Genomic DNA, 24,449 nt, shown 5'->3' on the forward strand with positions numbered 1-24,449 from the left:
TCTCTGCAGGGACCAGCTGCGCTCCGCAAAGCTCTGAATGAATTTTTATTTATTTTTAATAGATTTTATTTTTTAGAGCAGGTTTAGGCTCACAGCAACTTTATTTACATTTATTTTTATTGTGGTTGTTTCCTGAGAATACATTTTTTTAAATTGAGGTATAGTTGCTTTACAATATTGCGTTAGTTTCAGGCGTACAGCATGCGTGATACATTCTTAACGAACACTTTCGGGGGGGAGAGGGGAGCTCCTTTGGCGGATTGGAAAGTAGGCTGCGCGTCCTCCCAGCCCTGGCCAGGCACCCGACAAAGCAACAGTGCGGGGCAGAGAGAACAGCGGCTGCAGGAGCCAGCCTCCTCCCTTGCCCTAGCTTTTCTGCTGAGGATGCCGGAGGCCACGCGCGTTCCGGGCTCTTCTCTTCTCCTCTTGCGGCTGCAGCTGCATCTTTCCGGGTTTTGCGGCTCCCCGCCCCTCCCTTCCCAGGCCGGAATCCACTTCCGCGTTTTGCTCGGCGCCCGGAGAGCCGGGGCGTGGAGGCGGTAACGCGCACGCGCGTTGGGATCCGGCCCGGGCCGAGCGCGCGGCCCGACGATTGCGGGTGAGGGAAGGATCGGCCCTGGCGGGGATGGCGGGTCCCAGGGGTCGCGGCCCGAGTCGGAGTGGGCCGGGGTCTCGGCGAGGACCTCCGGACTCCCGGGGCATGGGGGAGCCGGGTGCTGAAGCCCGCGGCCCGGGTGGCCTGGGTCGGACGGCCGTGTGGGGCCGTGGGCGGACTCGGGCCGCCGTGACGCGGGCGCTGAGCGGGGCCCGGGGGGGGGGGGGGGGGAGGCGGGAGGCGGGTGCGAGGCGGCCCCTCCTCGTCGCGAACTCTCGGTGACCTTGGCCAAGTCACTCCGTCTCCCTGAGCCGGCGTCTGTAAAGTGCGAATTATAAGCCCTGCCTGCTAGCTGGGGCGGTTTTGAGGCTCAATGGCGGGACCCTCGAGGGGTACCTGGGGTACCGGGCAATTCCCCAGGGACCACCCCTTCGGTGAGGGAGAGAGGGCTTCCTGGGATAGCATTTTGTTGCAAGCTTTGGGGACGAGCTCTCTGTATATTTTTAAAACTCCAGAGCATCATGGAGTAGTTGCAAAACTTTCGTTTAACGTAAACAAGGGCTTCTTTGAGGCTCGCTTTGCACAGCTGTTACTGGGATGCTCATGCTCTGGTCGGAGACGGCTCTGTGAAGCTTCTGAGGATGGTGTGAAGTCGTAGAGATCCTTAGCTTTGGAAGAATTAATATTTGTGATTTCTCATTGTTCACCAAAACCCGTCCTGTCCACGTGGGAAGTTGTGGCGCTGGCCAGGCAAGTTTAGTGTCTGTCCACGTGAGGCCTTGATGAATAGTGGAGTTCCTCAGCTTTCTAGTGAACCAAATTTTATAGCTTGAGGATGGAGGTGGTGCCATAGCCTTCTGGGGGATCTCAGGCACCCTGTCTACGTGGGCAGGGGTCTGCAGTGCAATAGATACTCAGATAGAAGCATATTAGTTGTTCTAGGTTGAAAAAAATTTAGAGCATTTGAATTGACTTAAACTGAAACTTTTTACTGCAGGTGACTAGCATGCAGATAACCATTCTTTGACCTGCAGCCCCTCTTCTGACATGGCCCACCGCGGTGGGGAGAGGGACTTCCAGACTTCAGCGCGGCGCATGGGCACCTCGCTGCTCTTCCAGCTTTCAGTGCATGAGCGGGAGCTGGACCTGGTGTTTCTGGATCACAGCTATGCCAAGCCGTGGAGTGCCCACCCAGATGCCAGTAGTGCCCGCCCCACCCGCATGCTCTTTGTTACTCCCCGGAGGCAACACGAAAGTCCCATGTGAGTTTGGGCTTCTCTCTTTAAGGGCTGACGTTGCCCTAACTGGGCAGTGATCAGATGGTGAGGATTAGAGGGGATTTTATTGTGGGAGATTGTACCAGGGGCTCAGATGTTTAATTCAGGCATCTCTGTTAAGCAGCTTGAGGATATCAGGCCTATATGTGGACATCTGCATTCAAGACATCTAATGAGTTAGGAAAGCAAGATGTTCAAAGGAAAGCAAACAGCCTATTGCACTTAGATAATAGCACTTGTGTGGAAAGAGGAATTGGAGAGGGTTATTTAAACTGTGAAGAAAAAGCTGGGAGAGTTGATTTTTAAAAACTACCACACAGGACTGGACTCATTCCTTTTAGTCCAATGTTCTGGCTCCAACACTGGCAACAATAACCTTTTAATGGTAATTCAGTTTGCTTTTCCTGGCTTCACCTGCAAAGTTTAGGAGCATGTATCTGACACTTTGCTTTCTCTTTTAACTTAAACAAACCTGTCACCAAGGGTTGATCCAATTCCTTCTTAGGTCTGGTTATGTTTTCAGCCTGCCTACTTTTCAGGGTAAGGAATTTTTTCATGAATTTACCACATAATATGCATGCAATTACATTTGCTAAAACTTGTTTAGCAATTTTTTTGAGCTTTAAGATGTTCTGATTACTTTTATTAAAATCGATATATTCTGTTTTGAAAATCAAATCACACCTTTAATAATTTTATGAACTTTTTTGGGAAGAGGTTTTTTTTGTTTTGCTTTGTTTTAATCTAACCTGATGTTTAATATTTCTTTTAGTTCAGGTTTGGGGTTTATTGGAGAATAGAGATTTTGTGTTTTGCTTCTTTAGATCCCCACTGAGCCTTAATGAGATAGAAGTGCTGTGATGTGTGTGTTTTAAACACGGGTAGAATAGTGGTTTTTATTTCATTTCTCAATGAGGGCAGCATTTTGTTGGCTTTTTTTGGTTGTACAGTGCACAGGATCTATGACTTTAGGAAATAATCCAGCATAATCTTGATGCCTTTGGTTTAGAGCATAAATGAAGAGCTCCTTTAAACAGAATTTGGAGGGTTTTTTTCTGTTAGTTATGTAATAGCTTCTTGCAAATATAGAAGCTCCTGCATTCATATCTCATGCTATTTTCCTAAAATGAAATTCTGTGGACTTGGACATTTCAGTACTCAGAAAATTATTTTCTCTTATAGACTGACTCCATGTATAGGCCCTGAAGTGGGAGTTTGTTATGTTCTAGGAACTCTTTTTAGGCCATTGGGTTTGGAATATGGTGGCGTTGGGAGCTGGGGGAGAAGTCAACAGAGGCTCCCTCGTGTAGGAATTTGATTTTAAGAAGTCAAATTGGTAAGAATTTGTTAAGTCATTGAAAGATTTTAAGCTACAGATTGGAGTTATATTTGAAAAAGATCGCTTTGAATTTCTGTTGAATGGATTATAGTGCAGGAGTGGAATAGAGAAGGTCTGCTAGAAGGCCACTGCAGTAGTGGGGCCAGAGGTCATGGTATCCTGATGGGGCAGGAATAGTACAGGCGGAGACAGATGGATGGCCTTGAGGTGTATTTCATGTAGGTAGAGCCAACATGACCCGCTGTGGTGAGTTGGAAAGAGCGACCAGGGTTAAGGGAAAAGGTGAAATTAGGATGACTTGTATTTCTGGCTTGAGCAGCTGGGTGGTGCCATGAGTTGGGGACAGCTGGGGGAGGACAGGTCTGGGATGGTGAAATTGAGAATTCTCTTTTAGGCATACAGGTCCAAGTACCTAGCCCACTGTCTGGTCCACAGAAGATAATCAGCTCTTTCTCCCACCACCACATCTAGCTGCATGTTATTTCACTTTGTTTCATAATGATGTAATTATTCCAGCCATTGGGAATGGAACCAATAACGTCACTGAGGTCAAAAAGTTAAGGTGTGTTTGTTAGACAGCCAGTAGACCAGTTTGATTGGCATCATTTTTGGGGTTACCAATTTGGTGCAGTGAAGGACCCTTGTGACACTAGCTTTTCATCAGCATTTTAAAATATGAAAGGTTCTTCGGGTATTCTTTTCTGTTTGTTTATGTTCTAGGCTCCTTACACAGTGAGTAAGCAAAGGCGTCTGCACCCCAGGTGATCTGTCTTAGACAGTCATAGGCTTTTACAGCATGTAATTAACTGCCAGTTGACTTGCTAAGGAAAGGAAAAGTTTGTATGAATAATTTAAAACTCTAGACCAACACTGTCCCACAGAACTCTCTGCGGTGATAGAAATGTTTTGTCGGTCTGTCCAGTGTGGTAGCATTAGGCAGATATGTCTGTTGAGTGCTTGAAATGTGGCTAGTGCAACTGAGGAACTGAGTTTTAAATTTTTTTAAATTTTTTTAATTTAAATATTTGCATGTTGGCTTATAGCTATTGTATTGGAAAGCACATCTAAGCAATCAGCTATTTGCCTATGGAATATATTTGTCTTTTTAAAAAAATAGCTGTTTTTCATTTTTCGCAAAGGCTCGTTTTAAAACAATGTTGTGTTCCCCCAGCGTGTATCAGCCGCACGTCCGAGGGCAGAGATCTAGACGAGTGTGGGAAAGATGACTCTGGATCATAATTTTCTTGTGGATATAATGTGCTTTAAGTGTACTTTAAAGCTGATTGTATCCAAAAGTTTTTTTTGGCAACGAGATGACCATGAAATACCTGTATGGTGTGAAGTATATGTGTCTGGTCCTATTTCCTCACCTGTTCACAGTGAGTCGGACGTCCCAATAGACGTGGAGACAATCACATCGACCCCTGTGCCACTGTACGACAATCAGAAGGCACGCAGCGTGATGAACGAGTGTGAGCGGCACGTCATCTTCGCCAGGACCGATGCGGATGCCCCTCCCCCGCCGGAGGACTGGGAGGAGCATGTCAACAGGTGGGCCGCTTCTCCCGAGGACTGGTCACTACGGGGTTACTGGTCACCGCGCTGTAAATATTTTGTATCATCATCTTCACTGAAACATTTTTATTAGGAGCTTATTTCATCTGCAGCCACATGAGCCAGAATGTTCTCCTAACTCTCAGCTCACTGTGCAGTGAGCTCCTCAGGAGGAGGGCTTGTGTCACAGCCATCTTTGCATCCCTGACACCTAGGACACTGCCTGGCACATAGTAGGCATGTAATAAATGTTGATCAAATAAATGAATTAAATCTGATAGGTATGACTAGTTCTGTAGCTTATGTAGTACATGTTATGATATGGGAGTTACCTAGACTACCAAAATAACCCCATTAAAATAAATGTCCATTTGTATGATAGTATTTACATGGTCTATAACTAGGGTAGGGAAAATGTTTTGGAGTCGTGTGAAAAGCTAACAGGTGTTTGATTTGAGTGGCTTTTAAAAATAGATTTGTAGTCTGTGGTTTTGGGGGAACACTTCAGTCCATTTTCATTGAGTTTGCTGGCTAGTTTTGTTCCTATGCATCCTGCTGGCCCTGGGGACTCAACACTCCTTTTTAGGTCATTTGTCATTGTTCATTTGGCATACATTTATTTATCTTTTACTTACTGCATAAAACCTGATGAAGACAAAATTTACATACCATATAGTTCACTTATTTAATGTGAACAGTCAGTGGTTTTTAGTATATTCAGTCAATTTGATGAACATTTTCCTTACCCCCAAAAGAGACTCTGCACCCAGTAACAGTCACTTCTCATTTCCTCCCAACACCTCCAACTCCTAGCAACCACCAGTCTACTTTCTGTCTCTCTAAACTTGCCTCTTCTGAACATTTCGTATAGATGAAGTCACATAGGATGTGGTCTTTTTGTGTCTGGCTTCTTTCATTTAGCATAACGTTTTCACAATTCATTCATGTTGAAGCATGTTAGTAAATGATATTGCATTGTATGGATTTATCACATTTTGTTTATCCTTTCATCTGTTGGTAGATACTTGAGTTGCTGGCATTTTTGGCTATTATGAATAATGTTGCTACAAATATTCATGTACTTGCTTTTGTGTGGACATATATCTTTGTTTCTCTTGCATATATACCTAGGAGTGGAATTGCCAGGTCATATGATAACTGTTTAACTTGTGAGAAGTTTTCAGATTGTTTTCCAAAAGGACTACATCAGTTTACATTCCCAGCAGCAACATGTGAGAGTTCCAGTCTCTCCACATCTTTGCCAACACTTGTTTCTAATCTTTTTTTTTATGACCCTTCTAGTGGGTGTGAAGTGACATCTCATGGTTTTAATTTGCATTTCCCTGATGGCTCTCTCTGTATGTATTTATCTACCATCTGTAAGGGAGTATTAAAATCCTTACATCAGGAGTTGATAAGTGGTAAACTTGTCATAATGTTGGAGCACTCTTATTTTATCATAATGGAAGAAAAAGTGGTAATTTGGTAGGAAGAAGGGTAGGAAAGTTCGAGGCTATTGGCCTGAGTTGTGAGTCTGGCTGGAGCAGGGAATGAGATTGAGCTGGTGTGCTTGGGTGATCAGGTTGGTGGCTGTTGAAGGAGGAGCAGTTTTGCCTTTGGTTGAAGAGCTTATAAAGAAGTCATTTGGGGTCTTGAACTGGAATTCATGTCGTGCCCCAAGAAGGGGAAATGCTCTCTAGAGCTTCACATAGAGAGGAAAACTGCTGTGGAAGAAGATAACTACTGGAATGGTAGTGGAGTCAATTCAGCAGAACAGTTTATCACTATTGTTACAGTTCATAATAATAAAAATAGTGAAAATGGTAGTAACAGAAAGAACTACCATTTGCTGAGTGCTTTCTAGGTGCCAGGCATTGTGCCAAGCGCTTCATATGCATTGTCTCTTTTAAACCTTGCAGCTTTCCTGGGCATATCCCTTCTTCCTCTGTATTTTACGAATGAAAAAACTGAGTTCAGGGAGTTAAAGAAACCTTAGTTAGGAAATAGTGGAGCAGAGATTTGTTCAAAGCAAGCAGTCTGACTCTGGAGCTCAGTGATCTCAACTACGATACCTTCTCTTTAAGGGCAGTGAGGAGAGAGGCCAGCTAGTAGTGGCTGAACAAGGTGGCCTCACATGTGTCCTTTATGGTGGTGTTGGTTGCCTTGTCCTCAGTTTGCAGTTTCAGAAACTACGTGGGAGAACTGCATGAATTTTTCTGTCAGTTCACCCATGGTCATAATCAAGAGGATTTGGGGGACTCTTCATGCTTCCCAAAGTCATCAGAGACTTAATAATACATATGAATACCAGTTTCTTAGTTTACAAGGAGGGATATGGGCAGATGAGACACTGGGGTGGCCTGGCCCAGAGCGCTGACTCAGTAGGAGAGTCTGGGAAGCCACTGTGTTCCAGAAGTGGATGGCGAGGGGAGACCCTGCACAGGAGGCGCCCTCCTTCAGCAAGGTAGCTGGACACACCCATCCTTCCTCAACAAGAAGAGCCCACAGACTAGGCCAGGGCACACCTCCACCTGCCTAGTCCTGCAGAGAAGCACTGACAGATTCTTACCTTTGGCTTGTCTTTCCCCATGTGGACCTCCATCCTTCTGTTATGACATTGCCACAGATTGATATGATTAATTAGCGCTCAGTTTATCTCAGATTATTTGTTTTTTAGTGTCTGATGAGATTTTGGAGGCGTCCTTCTCTCATTAGCAACAGGCTTACAAACCATCTCTTCAGGTAGGTCACTTTTGCACACAGCTAATTTCATTATTTAACGATATTTATTGGCTTCAATTTCAGAGGTCACCGTTTTATGACCTTGCTGCAAATTCTGGATCTGTAGCCTGTTTGGAGATTGAAGTTAGTTCCCTCTGCTCAGATTATAATCATCTTGTTGCCATTCTTTCCCTTGACTTGATTGTTAAATTGCTGCTTCTTTTCTTCCTCTATAAAATCATGTAAAATTACAGTTTCCCACATCAAGAACTCATGGACTATAGGACAGCTCCCTAGAAATCTGTTTTTCCTCAGAGAGATTACTGATCTCTGTATCAATGGAGTCAAAGTTAATTTTGTTTTTTAGTACCCTGTTTCCCCCTCTTGAATTATTTTATTAGCAACTGCCTTCAGATAACTCTCTGTATTTAGAAAATGAAGCCCCCTAACCCCTGCAGCTGACTCTAGGTGTGCCTGATATTTCATGAAACAGTTTAAATATTCTTCTGTGCTTGATTTAATTTTCTAGATCAAGGGTTGGCAAACTATGGCCTGTGTGCCAAATCTGGCCCATTACTTGTTTTTATATGGCCTGTGAGCTAAGAATGGTTTTTACATTTTCAAGTGGCTGAAAAAAAAAAAATCAAAAGAAGACACGTGAAATTCAGATTTCAGTGTCCATAAATACAGTTTTAGTGGAACACAGACATGCCCACTCATTTAGATATTGTCTATAGCTGCTTTTGCACTATAGCTGTGGAGTTGGCTAGTTGTGACAGAAACCATGTGGCCCTCAAACTCTAAAATATTTACAATCCAATCCTTTACAGAAGTTTACCGACCTCTGGTCTTGATTATGTCCTTGTGTCTGCATGTCAAAGTCATGTGACTTGGAGAACCTTTGAAAATGACTTACATTTGCTGGTGGAGTAACGTTGTCCCAGAGTTTGGAGCAGCTTCCCCACCCCCCCCCCCAGATGTTTGTCAAGTGTCCAGTTTAATTAGATGCACGGCTTTTGAAAGACATTTTGAAAAGTACTCCTGACATAGGATACTTTGGGGCATTGCTCAAATGGATTTTAGGATGTTGCCAACATTTCAGTAAAAGAATTTAGTGTCCTGAAGCAGGGTGTCTTATCTTAGAAATCAGAATTCTGAATTCAATTAAAAAAAATTCTCCTTTTCCAAATTTGTTCTAATTATAGCTCTCAGTATTGTATGTATCTTTGTGTTAATCTTAGATGGGTGTTTGAAATTTTGAGTTCAAGATCTTTGAGTTGTTTATTTTCCCTCCCTCTCCCTCTCTCCTTCCCTCTCTTTCCTCTCTCTTTCTCCTTCATTCCTCTCTTCCTTTCTCCTGGTGTTTAAGCAAAGAATTTTGTAATCTGAAAAAGTAAGTGTGACCTATTTCATCTCTCTGATGTCTCTCTCTGCTTGACTTCCTATTAGGCATTTTAATACGGAGTTAGTATCAGAGAAAGAATTACCTTTGAAAATATCAGGCTTTTCTAGGACCAGTGTGACTTTTTGGCTGTTTTGGATAAGATGAGCCAGAAGTCAGAACATCATTCAGGTTCAGTGGGAGCATGGAGAACATAAGATGAATCTGATCTCATCCAAGCAGTGGAGAGAAGGCATTTTTGCACTCATGAAAATTGAATAGCTTGCGGTGGGGGGAGCGTGTTGACTCACCACAGTTCCCATCAGCTATCTGACTGTTTAGACTTGTATTTAAAATTGTCTCCTGTTTTTAAATTTTTCCTTAATTATATCTTTTGCATGCTCTTTATCTTAATCTTGGGTTAGATCATTTTTTCTGCCCACTTAATTCTCCAGCCTCCCACGAAGCTGACAAAATACAGAGAACATATTTTAATTCTTGAAATCACTTCGTTATATATCCAGCAACAATCCTAAGAACTTCTTCTGGGGATTTTAGACTCTCAGCATTGTGGTTTTTGAGTTTAATTTCAGCTGTCATTGGTGTATGGTAGTAATTTCTAAATAGCTTTCTAGTCCCCCCCCCCCCCATTTTGTTCACATCATTTTCCTTGCTCCCATCATTTTGGGTTTCAGAATAAATACAGAGTAAGAAAAACAGAGGAAACATCCTGTTTTATAATAAAGAACAGGATAATTTTTGAAATGCTGTTGATACCTCGTAAATAGGAATTATACCTCATCCTCAGTCCTTGGAATTAGTGTTTGCCACATGGTCTGTAGGCTTTGAGAAAGCTCAGGAGATTGTTGAACATGAAGAAATTGTATTTGTTGCTTAACCTGTTTGATTATCACTGAGCATCGTTGCTGGGGATAAGGCCGCAGTGTAATACCACTTTCAGGATGTCTTTATACATATTTTCACAGAACTGGAAATTCTAAAATTTTAACACAGATCTTTCACTTCCACTTCAAGAGATTTACCCTGCAGAGATAGTTGCATGACCATGTAAAGATACAGAGAGCTGTATGCACGTGTGTTTTGGGAAAAGGAGGGGTAGTCACTGTGACTGTTTATAATAGTAATGAAGGGACACAGCCTAAATGTCCACCAGTAGGGTAGAACCAGCCATTAAAAGCAAAGAGGTTTATTAATACAGAAATATCTATGTACCTCCAGAGAGCTTTCCAAGAATCATTGTACATTAAGAGAGATGCTACTCATGTTAATGTGATATATATTTAAATAATATGAAGGAAAATGAGATTATGAACCGATGGGCTGGAGATACTGGTTCCCACAAGCCTTCCTGGTCCCAGGGTATCCAGAGTCCCAACTTTGAGTAAAAGTGTCCACTCCCCTGTCTCCCAAGTTTAAAATCTCTCTAAATATCCAACCACAACAAAAACTGACTAGATCCTGATGAAGTTAGCAAAAGTTAAGCCAAGAGAGCGATGGGAAAATAAGTCAAAGGACAATTCCAAAAAACCTAAGACTGCTTCTAGTACCCCACAAGGGGATTATAAAAGGATGAGAGGCTTTGGAGGTTGAGAAGGGATTTAGCTGTGGCAATGAAAGCTGCCAGAGGCAGAGGGCACTTCTGAAGAACTGGTCTGCTCTCATAGAGCTTAGGCTGCCATCAGTAATCATAGCTCACCTGAAATTGTTTTATTGCTAGAAGGAACCTTAGCGCTCATCTAGGCCCTGTCTTTCACAGTCAAGGAGACTGAGGGCACACAGCCAGCTCCTGGCTCATAGCATTCTGGCCTGTGACTGTGGTAAGTTGTAACACTGGAGATGTGGTAGGTAGAGACTTTATTTTACAGAAGGAAAGGAAGTTGGACCGTTATTTTCCTCCTTTCTGGAGGGTTTTTCCTCTTTCCAAGACAGTGGGATAACTGTACAATGTGAATAAGAAAGGGTAATTTGTCCTCCATCTGCATACGTACTGGGCCATGTTATTGGTGTTCTTAGAGAGATGAACTATAGAAAAGAGGGAATCTGGTTGGTGGGCCATGATGGGAAGGATGCTAGTCTGTTATAAAGAGAAATAGAGATTATTGAAGTTGTCTGAAGCAGCTTTCCTGCAGTTCGAGCACCCTGGTATGGTGACAGCTCAATTTACAGCTGAGCCTAAGTCCCATTTCGAGTTTGTTCTCCTGCTGCCCAGCACCTGTGCACTTAATGTAGTAGGGAGTGTGACGGTTCAAATTTGTGCTCAGCTGTTTACAGGTCTTAGAAAGTAGTATGCACATAATTCATCCGTTTATTTATTCAGCAGACGTTCAAGTCCCTACTCTTGTGTTAGACGTTGCTTTATGTGTTAGGAATAGCACTGACACAGACAGACAAAAATCTCTGCCATCTTGGCCTTTACATTCCGGCAGAGGGAGACAGACCAAACAAATAAATAAAATGGATAGAATGTGAGGTGATGTGGCTAGAAAGGGGGATAGGAAATGCCGGGGTGGGAGTGAGGTGTTGGCAGTTTTAAATAGGGTGAGTCAGGGGAAGCCTCAGTGGAAGGTGACATTTGACAGACAACTTGGAGATTGGAGAGGGAGCCAGCTGGTGTTTCGCAGGGAGTGGATGGCTAGGGCCCAGTCTGTGATGTGGGAGCACGCTGGGTGTGCATGGGGGGTAGGGGCGGGGCAGTGTGGTGAAACACAGTGAGCTGGGGGCAGTTATGGACAGTGAGGTTGCGCAGGTGGGGATCCAGACAGCCTATTGCAAGGACTTTGGCATTCAGCCGATTGAAATGGGGCCATTAAAGGGCTATGAGCGGAGTGACATGATCTCACTTAGGTTTTTTGATTGATTTTTTTCCCAAAATTGATTTTCCAAATTGGATTTCCAAAAGGTTGTACAAATTTATATTTTCATCAACAAAGTTTGGAGGGACCTATCTTCTTACATCCTCACAATACAAAATATTATTGAACTTCTTAATTTTTACCCATTTGATAGGTAAAAAGTAATATTATTTTAACTTACATGTTTGGTTTTGAAGGGGATTGACTATACATTTTTCCTAAACTGTCTTTTCATATTCTTTGCCCAGTGTTTTTGTTTTGAGTATTTTGTCTTTTTCTTAATAATTTCTAGAGGCTTTTTCTATTTTAATGGAATGGTAGTTATTTTTTCATTGTGTTATGACTTTGTTTATGATATTTTATTTTTTTCCTTTACAGAAATTTGAAATTTTTATGTAGTTACGTTTCTCGTCCTTCTTTTTATGGCTTCTGAGTTTTAGGTTGTACTTATAATGGCCTTATTCTAAGATATAGATTACATAGATAGATTTTTTTAATCACTATTTTTTCCTCGCACTTTGGTAGTTTTATTTTTTAATATTTCACTTTTTATTCCACTTGAAATTAATTTTTGTATAAAGTGATACGTGGGAATCCAGATTTTCTTTTTCCATTTGGCTAGCAGTTGTCTCAGCCCTATTTACTTTATCCCTTCTGATACGAAGCGCTACCTTGATGTCATTCCAGGTTTTCATTTGGGTCTGGCATCCACTTACATTTTTTAAAAGGTAATTTAATCACCTGTTTATTTTAGGGAGAGTTGGTAAGCAGATCTTAATCAGACATCTTCTATTACCTTTCTCTTATTATCTTTAGGAAGATTACTGGCCAGAGTTGGAGTACAAGAGAATTAAGGTTGCCAAGAGTGGGGCTTTAGTCAGTTCAGCACTCCTGTGCCGGCTGTGATGAGGTGGGAACAAGAGCAGTGGGACAGGTGTCTTAATTGCAGGGAGTTTACACCTGAGTTGGAGGAGCCTTCCGTAAGCAAGATAAAAGTGTGTCTGCAGGTGTCTTATGCTGGGATGATACAGTGTCAACTTACATGGAACAGACCATTCAACAGTAAGTTTGTTGTGTGATAGACAGAAAAAATATATGTGGAAAAGGAAGAAAGGTTAGTAAGGGGTAATACTAAGGGGTGAGAGAACTGCCACTTCATTTGTTATATTTTTGTTGCTAAAGCTGATTGAAATTGGCCTCTTAGTTGGGTTTTAGTACTACAATACTTCCTCATCCTGTCTACCTTTTTGTGTCAAATACTAAACTTGTGAAGTTCAAATATGTCTGTGCAACGATGCCATGCTTTTATTTACTAATGGATTGTTTTAGTTACTAGGTAAGTAATTAGCTTTGCTAGCACCAAAAAACTTCATTTGTGACTGGTTTTGACTTGTACTGTGTGTATTAATACAAATGTGTGCTGAGGTGATTCATTGGCAGGATTAGGACCAGAATCTAGGTGTGCTTCAACTCAGTGGTCTGAGACTGAGCTACCCTGAGTTATACCTTTTCATAGTGGGGACAAAAAACAGGACATAATCTTCTTTGTACAATGTACATGCATGGGTCGCATCCTCTGGGTTTGGCTTTAATTCCTCAGAATTTCTCTTGTAGGACTGGCTGGACAATGGCCCAGAACAAGCTATTCAACAAGATCCTCAAAGCCCTACAGTCTGACCGGCTGGCCCGCTTGGCCAACGAAGGGGTAAGACTCCAGAAATGTGGCCACGGTGGGCTCTCCCTAGTTCGGGCCTCAACGGCTGGCTAACTTGTTGGGCCCTCACCCCCACCCCAACCCCAGTTGCTAACCAGGTGGTCCTCATGCTGTGTCATTCCACTTACACCTTTCAGGCTTGTAACGAGCCCGTGCTGCGCCGTGTTGCTGTGGACAAGTGTGCGAGGAGAGTGCGGCAGGCTCTGGCAAGCGTGAGCTGGGACACCAAGCTGATCCAGTGGCTGCACACCACCCTAGTGGAGACCTTGAGCCTACCCATGCTGGCGGCCTACCTGGATGCTTTGCAGACACTGAAAGGGAAGGTGAGGCTCTGACTGGCATCTGCCCCGTCCTGGGTAGCCCGCCTTTGCTGTGGGTTCAGGACGTGGGATTGGGCAAGGTTGTTGCCTCGTCAGCCTGGAGGGCATTACTGAAACTAACAGATTTGCTATTAAAAACAGGAGACATGGTATCATTTCACATTTTTGTCCAGTGTAAACGTCTTCAGTCTCCTGTCTCCAGGTGAGGTGTAGGGCCCCCAAACCAGAGAACATGTGGGCCTGTACAGCCATGCAGCTTGTGGTTTGAGTCACTTCTGAGGTGAGGTGAGAAAGGAGAAGATGAAGGGTTTACAGGGAGGAGTGTTGAGAGGGGGCAAGAAGCAGACCTGTGGTGCTCAGGGTGTGGGGGTGGGACTGGGAGGGGTTCCAGAGCAGGAGGGGCACAGTGACGCGATGCCTCAATCTCTCCTCATCGTGGTGAGCCTTCGGTAGCAACACTTTGACTTCAGTCATTCTTTGTAAAGCATATTATTACATTTCCCTGCTTTCTTACTTTGACAGTATTGCAGAAAGTTAAACCGTTTTTCTTCATGATTCCAGTTTATTGTGATTTCAGTTATTGCCCTGGACTGTGTTCGGTGCGGTGGAGTATGGGTTCTGGGGGCAGAGTGCCTGGGTGATCTCATCTTGATCACTAATAAACTTTGATCTTGAATTAATGACTCAATTTCCTCATCTCTGAAAAGTGGTTAATAATAATACCTATCCAGGATTTTTGTGAAAATTAGTTAATCCAAAAAGAATGCTCGGCACAAAGTTCGACACATAGGAAACCCACAGTAACTTAATGATTTATAAGTGGTACCATAATTTTTAGTGTTTTGCTCCGATACAGAATGGTGGTCTCAGACAACTTGGATTAATTCAGTCTTTGACTTCTTTTTTTGTTTTTTTCAATGGTTTCTCTTTCTTCTCCTTTGCAGGAAGCTGGCCCATATTGTTGCTATAATTTGCCTGGCCACCAGCTTCCCCCAGCCATATCCCTGTTTGTAAGTTGAAGAATGCTAAATTTATTTGAAAGCAAGAGGAGTTTGGTTTAGTGCAGCAGTAAAACAAAACTCAGGACTAGGTGTATTAATGAAATGCATAGTAGGAAATTTGACACTAATTTATACATTCAACAAATATTATTTTGTGCCTACAGTGTGCCAGGCACTGGGGTGAGCAAAACAGAAATTCTCTCTCCTCATAGAACTTGTTCTCTAGTGGAGAAAAAGACAGATGAAAAATAGTCCCAGACTTCCACCTTCCATTGCTCCTCTGCAATGGAAACCCCGGCCCGGGAGCTAAAGGGTGGACAGGCATGGGCACAAGGTGGGTGTGGGGTCAGGATAGGACCCTGGCAGAGAATGGTGGCCTCTGAGTATTCCAGGCATTTTGAATGTTCTCCACAGCACTCTACTTATGGGAAGATATAACACTGGTGAGTATGCTATAGGGGGTGAGTGTTGGTAGTGCCCAGAGCCCACTTCTCTGCCTTACTTTGCCTGGCCAGTATGCCTGGGAGGTACTTTCCCTCATGAAGAAGTTTGCACTGCTTCCCCATTGAAGTTACTGTCTGGATGTTCCCTGGTGAATGAAGTGGGGCTCAGGTTTTTTGAGTATGACGCACCGCTGGCGGGACTCCGCGGCATAGCGCGTGCTACTCAGCCCTGCTGCTTGGTCCTGGTGCGGGTTAGCTGAAATGATGGAGGACACGCTAGTGCACCAGTCAGCAAGGGTGCAGACTGCAAGGTGCTGTCTGCTCGAGGTTCTTCTCTCAGCAGTGGTTCCCCTGCCATCAGACTCATTTTCGGATGACTGTCAGATTCACAACAAATACTTAGGTTGTTTCCTAAAACTTGTAACATACCTGGTGGATGAAAATGCAGGTGGATTGGGATGATGCTCTTGGCCCAGCCGCTTTCACCATTAGACCTATTACAAAGGGAGCAGAGAGAGTATAGCCCCTAGCCCCTTCATTGTCTGCTGAGAGCGATGCAGTGCTGGAGAGACCAGGGACGCTTGGTCTGCCTAGCTCCACGCAGAGAAGTTGGTTACTGATCAATTAGTTCTAAGTATCTGTATTGACAGAAAGTGAGTTTCATGGCTTTGTCATTTCAGAGGTGTACTCTACTCCTGCCAGATAAAAACTTCTAGAGACTAATTGGTCAGATCCTCTACCTCAGGGTGCTCAGTGGCTTACAGTTACACAGTAAGTTGCAAAGAGATGGCCAGTTGAGGGTGAAGATCTTTGCAATTTGGATGTAGCCTTTGTTACTGGCCTCATGTCCTCCCTACTTCCTTACTTAAATCCTTGACTTCAGAGCATCTGTGCCTAGAATAAGCCCTGTACATTCTTGCTTACATCTGGTTGGAAAGCTTTTTTCCTATCTTCTTCTGTTGGAATTTCTTCAGAGCTCATCTCACTTCACATGCTGTGTGTAGAGATTAAAATTGCCTGTTTCCTTCCTTCTCTGTTGGACAGTTTGAATCATAGCAGTGTGAGGCTTCTGCTTCTCTATGGCACTTAGCGCCCTCCCCCCCAACTTTGTTATTTGCGTGCTTCATTAACCCTTGTAGATTAAATTCCTTTGCAGTAAGTACTAGCCTAGTGCCTTGTAACAGCAATGTTGCATAAACATTTATTTCCTGAATTAAACTGAGAAAGTCTCATGGTTATATTTACCTCATTTCTTATGTAGAAATCTTTTCAGTCTTGCTCTTTTAAAATTAGGAACACTGTCCTTTCTTGTCTTGTCTTGGAGCAGCTTATCTTCTTGTGCTGCCTTTGAACTTTTTATATTTATTTAATTGAGGTGTAATTGACATATAGTATATTGGTTTCAAGTATACAATATGATGACTTGATATTTATATGTATTGCAAAATGATCACCACAATAAGTTAAATCATGTTAACATCATGGTTACAAAAATTTTCTTTCTTGTGTTAAGAATTTTTAAGATTTACTCTCAGCAACTTTCAAATATGGAACACAGTATTATTAACTATAGTCACCATGCTGTATGTTGCATCCTATGACTTACTTATTTTGTATTTTTTGGTCCCTTTTATGCATTTCACCTATCCCTCACCCACTCCCTCTGTCAACTGCTAGTCTGTCCTTTGTATCTATGAATTTGTTTTGTTTTGTTTTTGTTTGTTTCAGATTCCACATATGAGTGAAATCATATGATATTTTTCTCTTCTGACTTACTTCACTTAGCATAATACTCTCAGAGTCCTTCCATGTTGTTGCACATGGCAGGATTTCCTTCTTTTTTTAGTGGCTGAACAGTAAGCCGTATTTTCTTGATCTATTTATCCATCAGTAGACACTTTTAGGTTGTTTCCATATCTTGGCTGTTGTAAATAATGCTGCATTGAACATGGGGGTGCAGGTATCTTTTTGAGTTTGTCTTTTCTTTTTCTTCTGATAAATACCCAAAAGTGGAATTGCTGGATCATATGGTAGTTCTACTTTTAATTTTGTGAGGAACCTCCATACTATTTTTAATAGTGACTGCACCAATTTATGTTCTCACCAACAGTGCACAAGTGTTCCGTTTTCTCCACATCTTTCCAACATTTGTTAATGCTTGTTTTTTTTGGTAATAGCCATTCTAACAGGTGTGAAGTGATGTCTCTTGTGGTTTTGATTTTTATATCCCCAGTGATTAGTGATGTTGAGCATCTTTTCATGTACCTGTTGGCCATCTGTAAATCTTCTTTGGAAAAATGCCTATTCAGTTCTGCTTATTTTTTAATCAGTTTGTTAATTTTGTTGATGTTGAGTTGTATGAGTTCTTTATATATTTTGAGTTCTTTATATCTTTATATATCCCTTAAGAGATAACATGATTTTCAAATATTTTCTCCCATTCAGTAGGTTGCCTTTTCATTTTGTTGATGGTTTCCTTTGCTGTGCAGAAGCTTTTTAGTTTGATGTAGTCCCACTTGTTTATTTTTGTTTTTGCTGCTTTTGAGGTCAGATCCAAAAAATCATCGCCAAGACTGATGTCAGAGAGCTTACCACCTGTGTTTTCTTCTAGGAGTTTTATGGTTTCAGGTCTTACATTCATGTCTTTGATCCATTCTGAGTTAATTTTGTGCATGACATCATATATTGGTCTAGTTTCAGTCCTTTGCATATAGCTGTCCAGTTTTCCCAACATCATTTATTGAGGAGACTGTCCTTTCCCCACAGTATGTTCTTGGCTCCTTTGTCATAAATTAATTGAACATATATGGATTTACTTCTGGGCTCTATTCTGTTCCATCCATCTTTGTGTCTGTTTTTATGCTGGTACCATACTGTTTTGGTTACTGTAACTTTGTAAAATAGTTTGAAACCAGGAAGCATGATGCCTCTAGCCTTGTTCTTCTTTCTCCAGATTGCTTTGGCTATTCAGAATCTTTTGTGGTTCCATACAAATTTTAGCATTGTCGGTTCTATTTCTGTGAAAAATGCCATTGGAATTTTGGTAGAGATTGCATTGAATTTGTATAGTAGATTTTTGAGGGAGTAGTATGGACATTTGAACAAAATTAATTTTTCCAGTCTGTGAGCATGACATATCTTTCTATTCATTTGTGTCTTACTCAGTTTCTTTATTGATGTATTATAGTTTTCAGTGTACAGATCCTTTACCTTCTTGGTTAAATTTATTGCTAGGTATTTTTTTCTTTTTGATGCAGTTGTGAATAAGAATTTCTTAGTTTCTCTTTCTGTTGGTATAGAAATGCAACAGATTTTTATATATTGATTTTGTATCCTGCAACTCCATTGAATTTGTTTATTGTAACAGTTTTTTGGTGGAATCTAGGGTTTTCTATATATAATTTCATGTCATTTGCAGATAGTGACAGTTTTACTTCTTCCTTTTTAATTTGGATGCTTTTTATATCTTTTTCTTGCCTAATTGCTCTAAGAAGTGGTGAGAGTGGGCATCCTTGTCTTGTTCCTGATCTTAGAGAAAAAGCTTTCAGTTTTTTACTCTGAATGTGATGTTCGCTATGGACTGAACTTTTACAGCCTGCATCACCACAGTGCTTTTTATTCTTCAGTTTCTCAAAAAAATTTTGTTTTTCTGAAAACTACCTCAAACATTTAAAAATCTTTCCTTTCTCCTAGGTCGTTTTGACCTTTTGTGGTTGGTGTGGGATTCACACAGGTATTTCTTCTCAGTGTAAGCATCAGCATATCTGAAACCTGTATTTACGCATCTATGAGGTCACATTTTTGAAGAATTATAATGGTGTGATGTGGACCCACAAATGTGGAGGGCCAACCGTAAAGTTATATACAGATTTTCAACTGTGTGGAGAGTCAGCCCACACATCTTTTCCCCAACCCCACATTGTTCAAGGGTCAACTGTATACATAGTATAGTAGGATCTATTATTTGGGACACAGTAACAGATTTCTTTAATACTTCACAGCTTGAAGGCAGTACTCTAGAAGAAAATGCAGGGGTTTTTTTAATTTATAGAATCAGTTGATACTTATTAAGAAAATTTAGAAAATACAGAAGTTTAAAAAGAAAGAAGTTACTCATAACTCCATAAAGATCACTATTAACATTTTGCATATTTTCCTGTAGTATTTTTTCTGAGTAGAAATAATTTCTATATTTTCTATTTTATCTTTAACATTTTAACAAATTATTTCCTTTTGTTATTATAAAATTTTAAAAATATTTTAAATTATATCTAATTATGTAGATAACTTGCTTAACTACTTCCTTATATATGCATTTATGTTGTTTCCAGCTTTTGATTATTACTGAGAGTGAATTTGTCTTTTGTATGCCCCCCAACCCCTCTATGTGTGATGTTTGTGTGTCTGTGTGTGTATGTACTTCTGATACAATTTGTTAGGAAAGGGATGGAAATAAATTTAAGTCTCTTGATGTGTGTCACCATATTGGTTTCCAGATGACTGTAGCCACATACCCTTAATGATGGGAGGCATATTTTCAGCCATTCACTCATTTGTGCTTTTGCTCTTGAGGAAAGTTGGAGAAATCTGTCCGTGGCTCACCGTGGGGCTGTGTCCTCCCACCTGATTACTGGTGGTGGGATCTCCTGCTTCACACTGGAAGCATCTTTGCTCTTCCTTGCTTCTAGATCCCCACCTTGATTGACCGGATGCTTGTGTCATCCAACACGAAGACCGGAGCTGCAGGAGCCGAGGCCTTGTCCCTCCTGTTGAAGAGGCCCTGGGACCCTGCCGTGGGGGTGCTTTCTCATAACAAACCAGTAAGTTGGACTTACCTGTGGACCATGAAGTTTTTGTAGAATCCATTCTTAGAACCTCGGCAAGAGGAGAAGAAATGGCTTGTTCAACTTCTTTCATTAATAACTGGCTATATATAGTGCTTAATATAGTTCCATAAGCAAATCAGCATTTGTTGGGATAAGAAAGGTATTGGGGTACTTGGGATTTCATGGAGGAACACCTCTCCCTCACTGGCTCTCTGGTGGGGTGTTTCTCCTTAGAGCAAACTCCCCGGCTCTCCTCTCATTCTCATTGCCTCCTCCGGACCCTCCAGCTCCGTGTTCCCCACCTCACGCCGCCACCGCTTCTGGCAGTCGCAGCTGTCCTGCTTAGGCAAGGTATGGACGGGGCCAGAGGAACTCCCTCCTGGATGGGAGGATAGTCTTGGAGGATTGAGCAGACAAAAAGGAAGAGGGGTTAGATGAATGACCTTAAATGTGGAGCATCTGCAACTCTATGTTTGGATTTCAAATGGTGTTTACCCAATGTTGAAGGGATCTAGGGTAGGTTAAGCAGACTTGAGAGATTTGAAACTTACCTCTGCTGTCATGGCTGCCACTGTCTTTCCTTTAGGTCATCCCTGTAGCCACCCATCTGCTGAACAATGGGAGTGGGGTAGGAGTTCTGCAGTGTCTTGAGCACATGATTGGGGCAGTGAGAAGCAAAGTGCTGGAGGTGAGACTCCATCTCAGTCCACTGTGGCACACCCCGCATTCTGGGTTTGTTCTGCACCAGTAATGTGGCCTCGTGTCTTACTGTCTTCTTTCTCTTCTCACAAAGATTCACAGCCATTTTCCCCACAAACCCATCATCTTGATTGGCTGGAATACAGGAGCTTTGGTGGCCTGTCATGTAAGTAATCCTCATCTTACTTGGAGGTTACCCTGGGATAGACTGCTGCTGCTAGCTCCCGTTGAGTCCTTTTTTATGCTCCAGGCACTGTGCTACATGCTTTACCTGCATGCTTGCATTTTAAACTGTAGAAGACAAATTTTATTTTTTAGCTTTATTGAGTAAAATTTTAAAAAGAAACTTAAAGGGACAATAGATTAGTATAATAAGCCCCTTGGGCCCCTTGCCCAGCATAATCCCAGTGATCAGCTCATGGCCAGGCTTTTTTTTTATCTTACCTCTGCCCACTTTCTTCTCCAATTATTTTGAGGAAAATCCCAAATATCGTTTCATTTTCTTTATATATATTTCAGCATGTATCCCTGCAAATTTTTTTCCCCTTAAAAGTAAGTACTGTTCTGCCACCTAAACAAACAATAATTTAGCCAGCAAAAATCTTAATAGCCCTGGAATTTGATGTTGTGTTCATGTTCTGTCCCTTTCCAAGACATCAAGGAACCTTTTTGTTATTTTACATTCATTTGTATGTGTATCAGTTTGCCTAAGTGTCCCTGACCTGTCCAAAGCCCTAGTTCTCAAGTGGACCAAGTCAGCAAAGTCTGTGCTGCTGTGAGTGGTGTAGTCAGGTGTGACATCCAGGGGTGTGAGAGGAAAAAGGCTGCCTCCGTGCATTCCCTGGGCCCAGGAATGGCAGTATGTAGTCAGCAACTACTCTGAGAAATTTGGGGTGTCTGGGAGCTATCTATTAAGCTCAAAAGGGAGAGATCTTCACTTAAGGGAAAAGAGCAATATTTGTATTCCTTTGATTGCACTTGGTATTAGTGGAGGAAAAAGGGAGGCCTCTAGTCTAGCAACTGACAGGATGGAAGTATTAAACCTCCCATCCTATGGCTCCATCCTCTACTGGGGTATGCTCAGGGCCCCAGTTCTCTCTGCTGATGGAATGGCACATCTTGTGTTCTGTGCTCTTACTGCTGCCACTATGGCTGGTACACCTAGGGGTTATGACAGGGAGGGAGGGGGTGGGACTGGCTGGTAGGTCTAGACTACACCCCTGGATTCTGGGTAGGATGTAGCTGCAGTGAAGTCAGTTGACCTTGAGACAAACTGTGCCATTATTTCCAGGTGTCGGTGATGGAATACGTCACTGCAGTTGTCTGCCTCGGGTTTCCTCTGCTTACCGTGGATGGCCCCAGAGGGGTAAGCACGGGGTGCAGCTGATTGCTGGGTCACCGGCAGGTGAGAGTAAGGGAGTGCGTGCCTCGTCCAAGCCGGTGCTCAGTGACTGCAGTTGCCCAGCTGACTCTCGACTTGCCAGGGCAGTGCTCAGTGGATATGAACTGGCTGATGGTAAAACCTGGGTCTGTTTTAGGATGTGGATGATCCTCTCTTGGATATGAAGACTCCAGTCCTCTTTGTCATTGGTCAGAATTCCCTGCAGTGTCACCCTGAAGCCATGGAGGACTTCCGGGAGAAGATTCGGGCTGAGAACAGCTTGGTGGTGGTTGGGGGAGCTGATGATAATCTCAGGTGGGTAGGTTCCCCCATTGCTGCAAGAGAGCCATGTTGGAGGGGTGCCTGTAAGGTGGTGATGTAACTGTAGGCTAACCTGGTTCAGTGAAAAGGGGATGTTAAAATTTTTTTTTTACATTTTTAACTAATACAGATTTATTAAAAAGTTGCAAAAATAGTATAGAAGATTTTCTGTACTGTTCACTCAGATTTCCCGAATATTAACATCTTACATAACCAAAGTATAATTATCAAAAAATCAAGACATTAACGTGGATATGATACTGTTATCCAATGTACAGACTCGCGTTTCATCGGTCGTCTTACTAATGCCCTTTTCTGGTCCAGCATCAAATCCAGGATCACACATTGCTGCTGGTTACTGTGTCTCCTCAGTCTCCTTTAATTTGATACTTTTCCTCAGTCTGTCTTTGTCTTTCATGATCTTAACCCTTTTGAAGACTTCTGGCCAGTTATTTTGTAGACTGTCCTTCAATTTAGGTTTCCGACATCTTACGATTAGGGTGAGGGTACACATTTTGGCAGAAATGCAGAGCCGATGTGCCCTCAGTGCACCCCTCCGGGAATACGTGACGTTGCTACGTCTTGTCACTGGTGATGTGAACCTTGACCACGTGATTAGGGTAGCACCTGCCAGATTTCTCTACTATACGGTTACTGTTTTCCTCTTTGTAGTTAGTAGTCATCTTGTGAGGAGAAGATGCTTTGAGATGCTGTAAGTATAGTCATTGTGCTTTTACTCTGGTAGGTGTTTCTTTACATTTGATTCCTTACTGAGGATAAATGTAAACATAGATTTATTTGTTTTAAGCATCCTTTTGTATATTTTGAAGTTTGAACAGTGAAAGTCCAGAAGGGATTTAGGAAAATAAATCCCCCTTAGTCACTGAGATGGCCATTCTCCGACTGCAAGGCTGGCTGCCTGTGTGGCCTTTAGTTACGTTTTCATGAAATGTACTGAAGGCAAGATTGTGTCCTTCACTGGGCCTCCTTTTTCATACGCTCAATCTTAGGTGCTCACTGGTGTGCTCTAAGTGGAGGGCTTAAAGTGAGTTCCCACTTGCCTTGTCGGTTTCATACCCAGAGATGCTTTGGAGAAGTCCTTCTGGCCTTTGTCATTTGACAGCTTCTTGTGGACCTAGAATCTAATTCTTTGATGCTCAAGACAATGTTTGCTTGTAAATACATTGTCTTTCTTTCTAATTCAGGCATTCTTGTCTATAGGAGAATAGATTGTGTGTGTTGAGTTGCCGTGAGGGAGCGGGAGAGATGAAAATACCCTTAGTGAGAGTTATATTGTGAGGCTACGTATGAGACATACTTGCCTGGTGCCAAGAAGAGCAATGGGCTGAGAATTGGGAGGCCTCAGTTTAGTCTTGGCACCTTTGCTGAGAACGTTGGGTAAGTTGCTTAACTTCTGGCAATCCATGTCCTCATCCATAAAATGAGTGTGTTACACAAGGGCAGAGGCCAACAACCAGTAAATTGGGGTCTCAGGATTTGGAGGCTCAGAACGTTGTTCTCCACCCTGTCAACTGACACCTTGTTTCTCTTTCTGCTGAGACCCTTAGTCGGAAGGCAAGGGGTTTAAGGCTAGCTTTCAAAGAGGAGAATGCAGCCAGCTGTGGTCTCTTTCTCTTACCGCTGTAGAGCTAACCTGTGGTCACCTTTCCTTCCCTCCTGCTGATCTCATTTCAGCAGCAGCCAGTAATCTCAGGGCTTGGGTCTGTGTTGAGTTTCCTCGAGGTGAGGTCTTAGTAATCGAATAGCATTTACCTGTGAGACCATAGGCATAGGGCTTCTGGAGGTACAGTCCCAGGTACTTTCCATGTGTTCTTTGATTCTTTACGTACCTTGTGTTGTGTCATCCCCACAACTCCATGTGTGAGGTGTTGCGAGTCCCCATTTTGCAGATGTGGAAACTGAAGTTCAGAGAGATTGTGAGACCTGCCTGAGGGCTAACATAGTCTTCCTTCTGGGGCCTAGAAATAACCAATGTAGAAGAGA

General features: G+C 42.5%; 1 protein-coding gene across 11 annotated transcripts in view; it reads left to right on the top strand.

The window, feature by feature from the left end:
* The first annotated feature begins 502 nt into the window (after positions 1-502).
* Positions 503-24,449, top strand: part of KANSL3 (KAT8 regulatory NSL complex subunit 3) — a 40,784-nt gene continuing 16,837 nt past the window's right edge. For 7 of the 11 annotated variants that reach the window (XR_012503043.1, XR_012503046.1, XR_012503045.1 and 4 more), the window contains exons 1-11: positions 503-598; positions 1,593-1,857; positions 4,592-4,762; positions 13,355-13,445; positions 13,592-13,777; positions 19,907-20,038; positions 20,279-20,395; positions 20,631-20,732; positions 20,838-20,909; positions 22,035-22,109; positions 22,282-22,439. Coding sequence is in view for 8 of the 11 variants with exons in the window: in XM_074354638.1 (XP_074210739.1) it covers positions 1,643-1,857; positions 4,592-4,762; positions 13,355-13,445; positions 13,592-13,777; positions 19,907-20,038; positions 20,279-20,395; positions 20,631-20,732; positions 20,838-20,909; positions 22,035-22,109; positions 22,282-22,439 (1,319 nt within the window). In the remaining 3 variants the exon portion in view is untranslated. Of the gene's footprint in view, positions 599-1,592; positions 1,858-2,377; positions 2,413-4,591; positions 4,763-7,442; positions 7,508-13,354; positions 13,446-13,591; positions 13,778-19,906; positions 20,039-20,278; positions 20,396-20,630; positions 20,733-20,837; positions 20,910-22,034; positions 22,110-22,281; positions 22,440-24,449 lie in introns of those variants that run through there. The other 4 variants (XM_074354637.1, XM_074354639.1, XM_074354640.1 and 1 more) reach the window with 4 other exon arrangements.

This window comes from Camelus bactrianus, chromosome 28 (genome assembly GCF_048773025.1).
Source record: "Camelus bactrianus isolate YW-2024 breed Bactrian camel chromosome 28, ASM4877302v1, whole genome shotgun sequence".
Taxonomy (NCBI): domain Eukaryota; kingdom Metazoa; phylum Chordata; class Mammalia; order Artiodactyla; family Camelidae; genus Camelus; species Camelus bactrianus.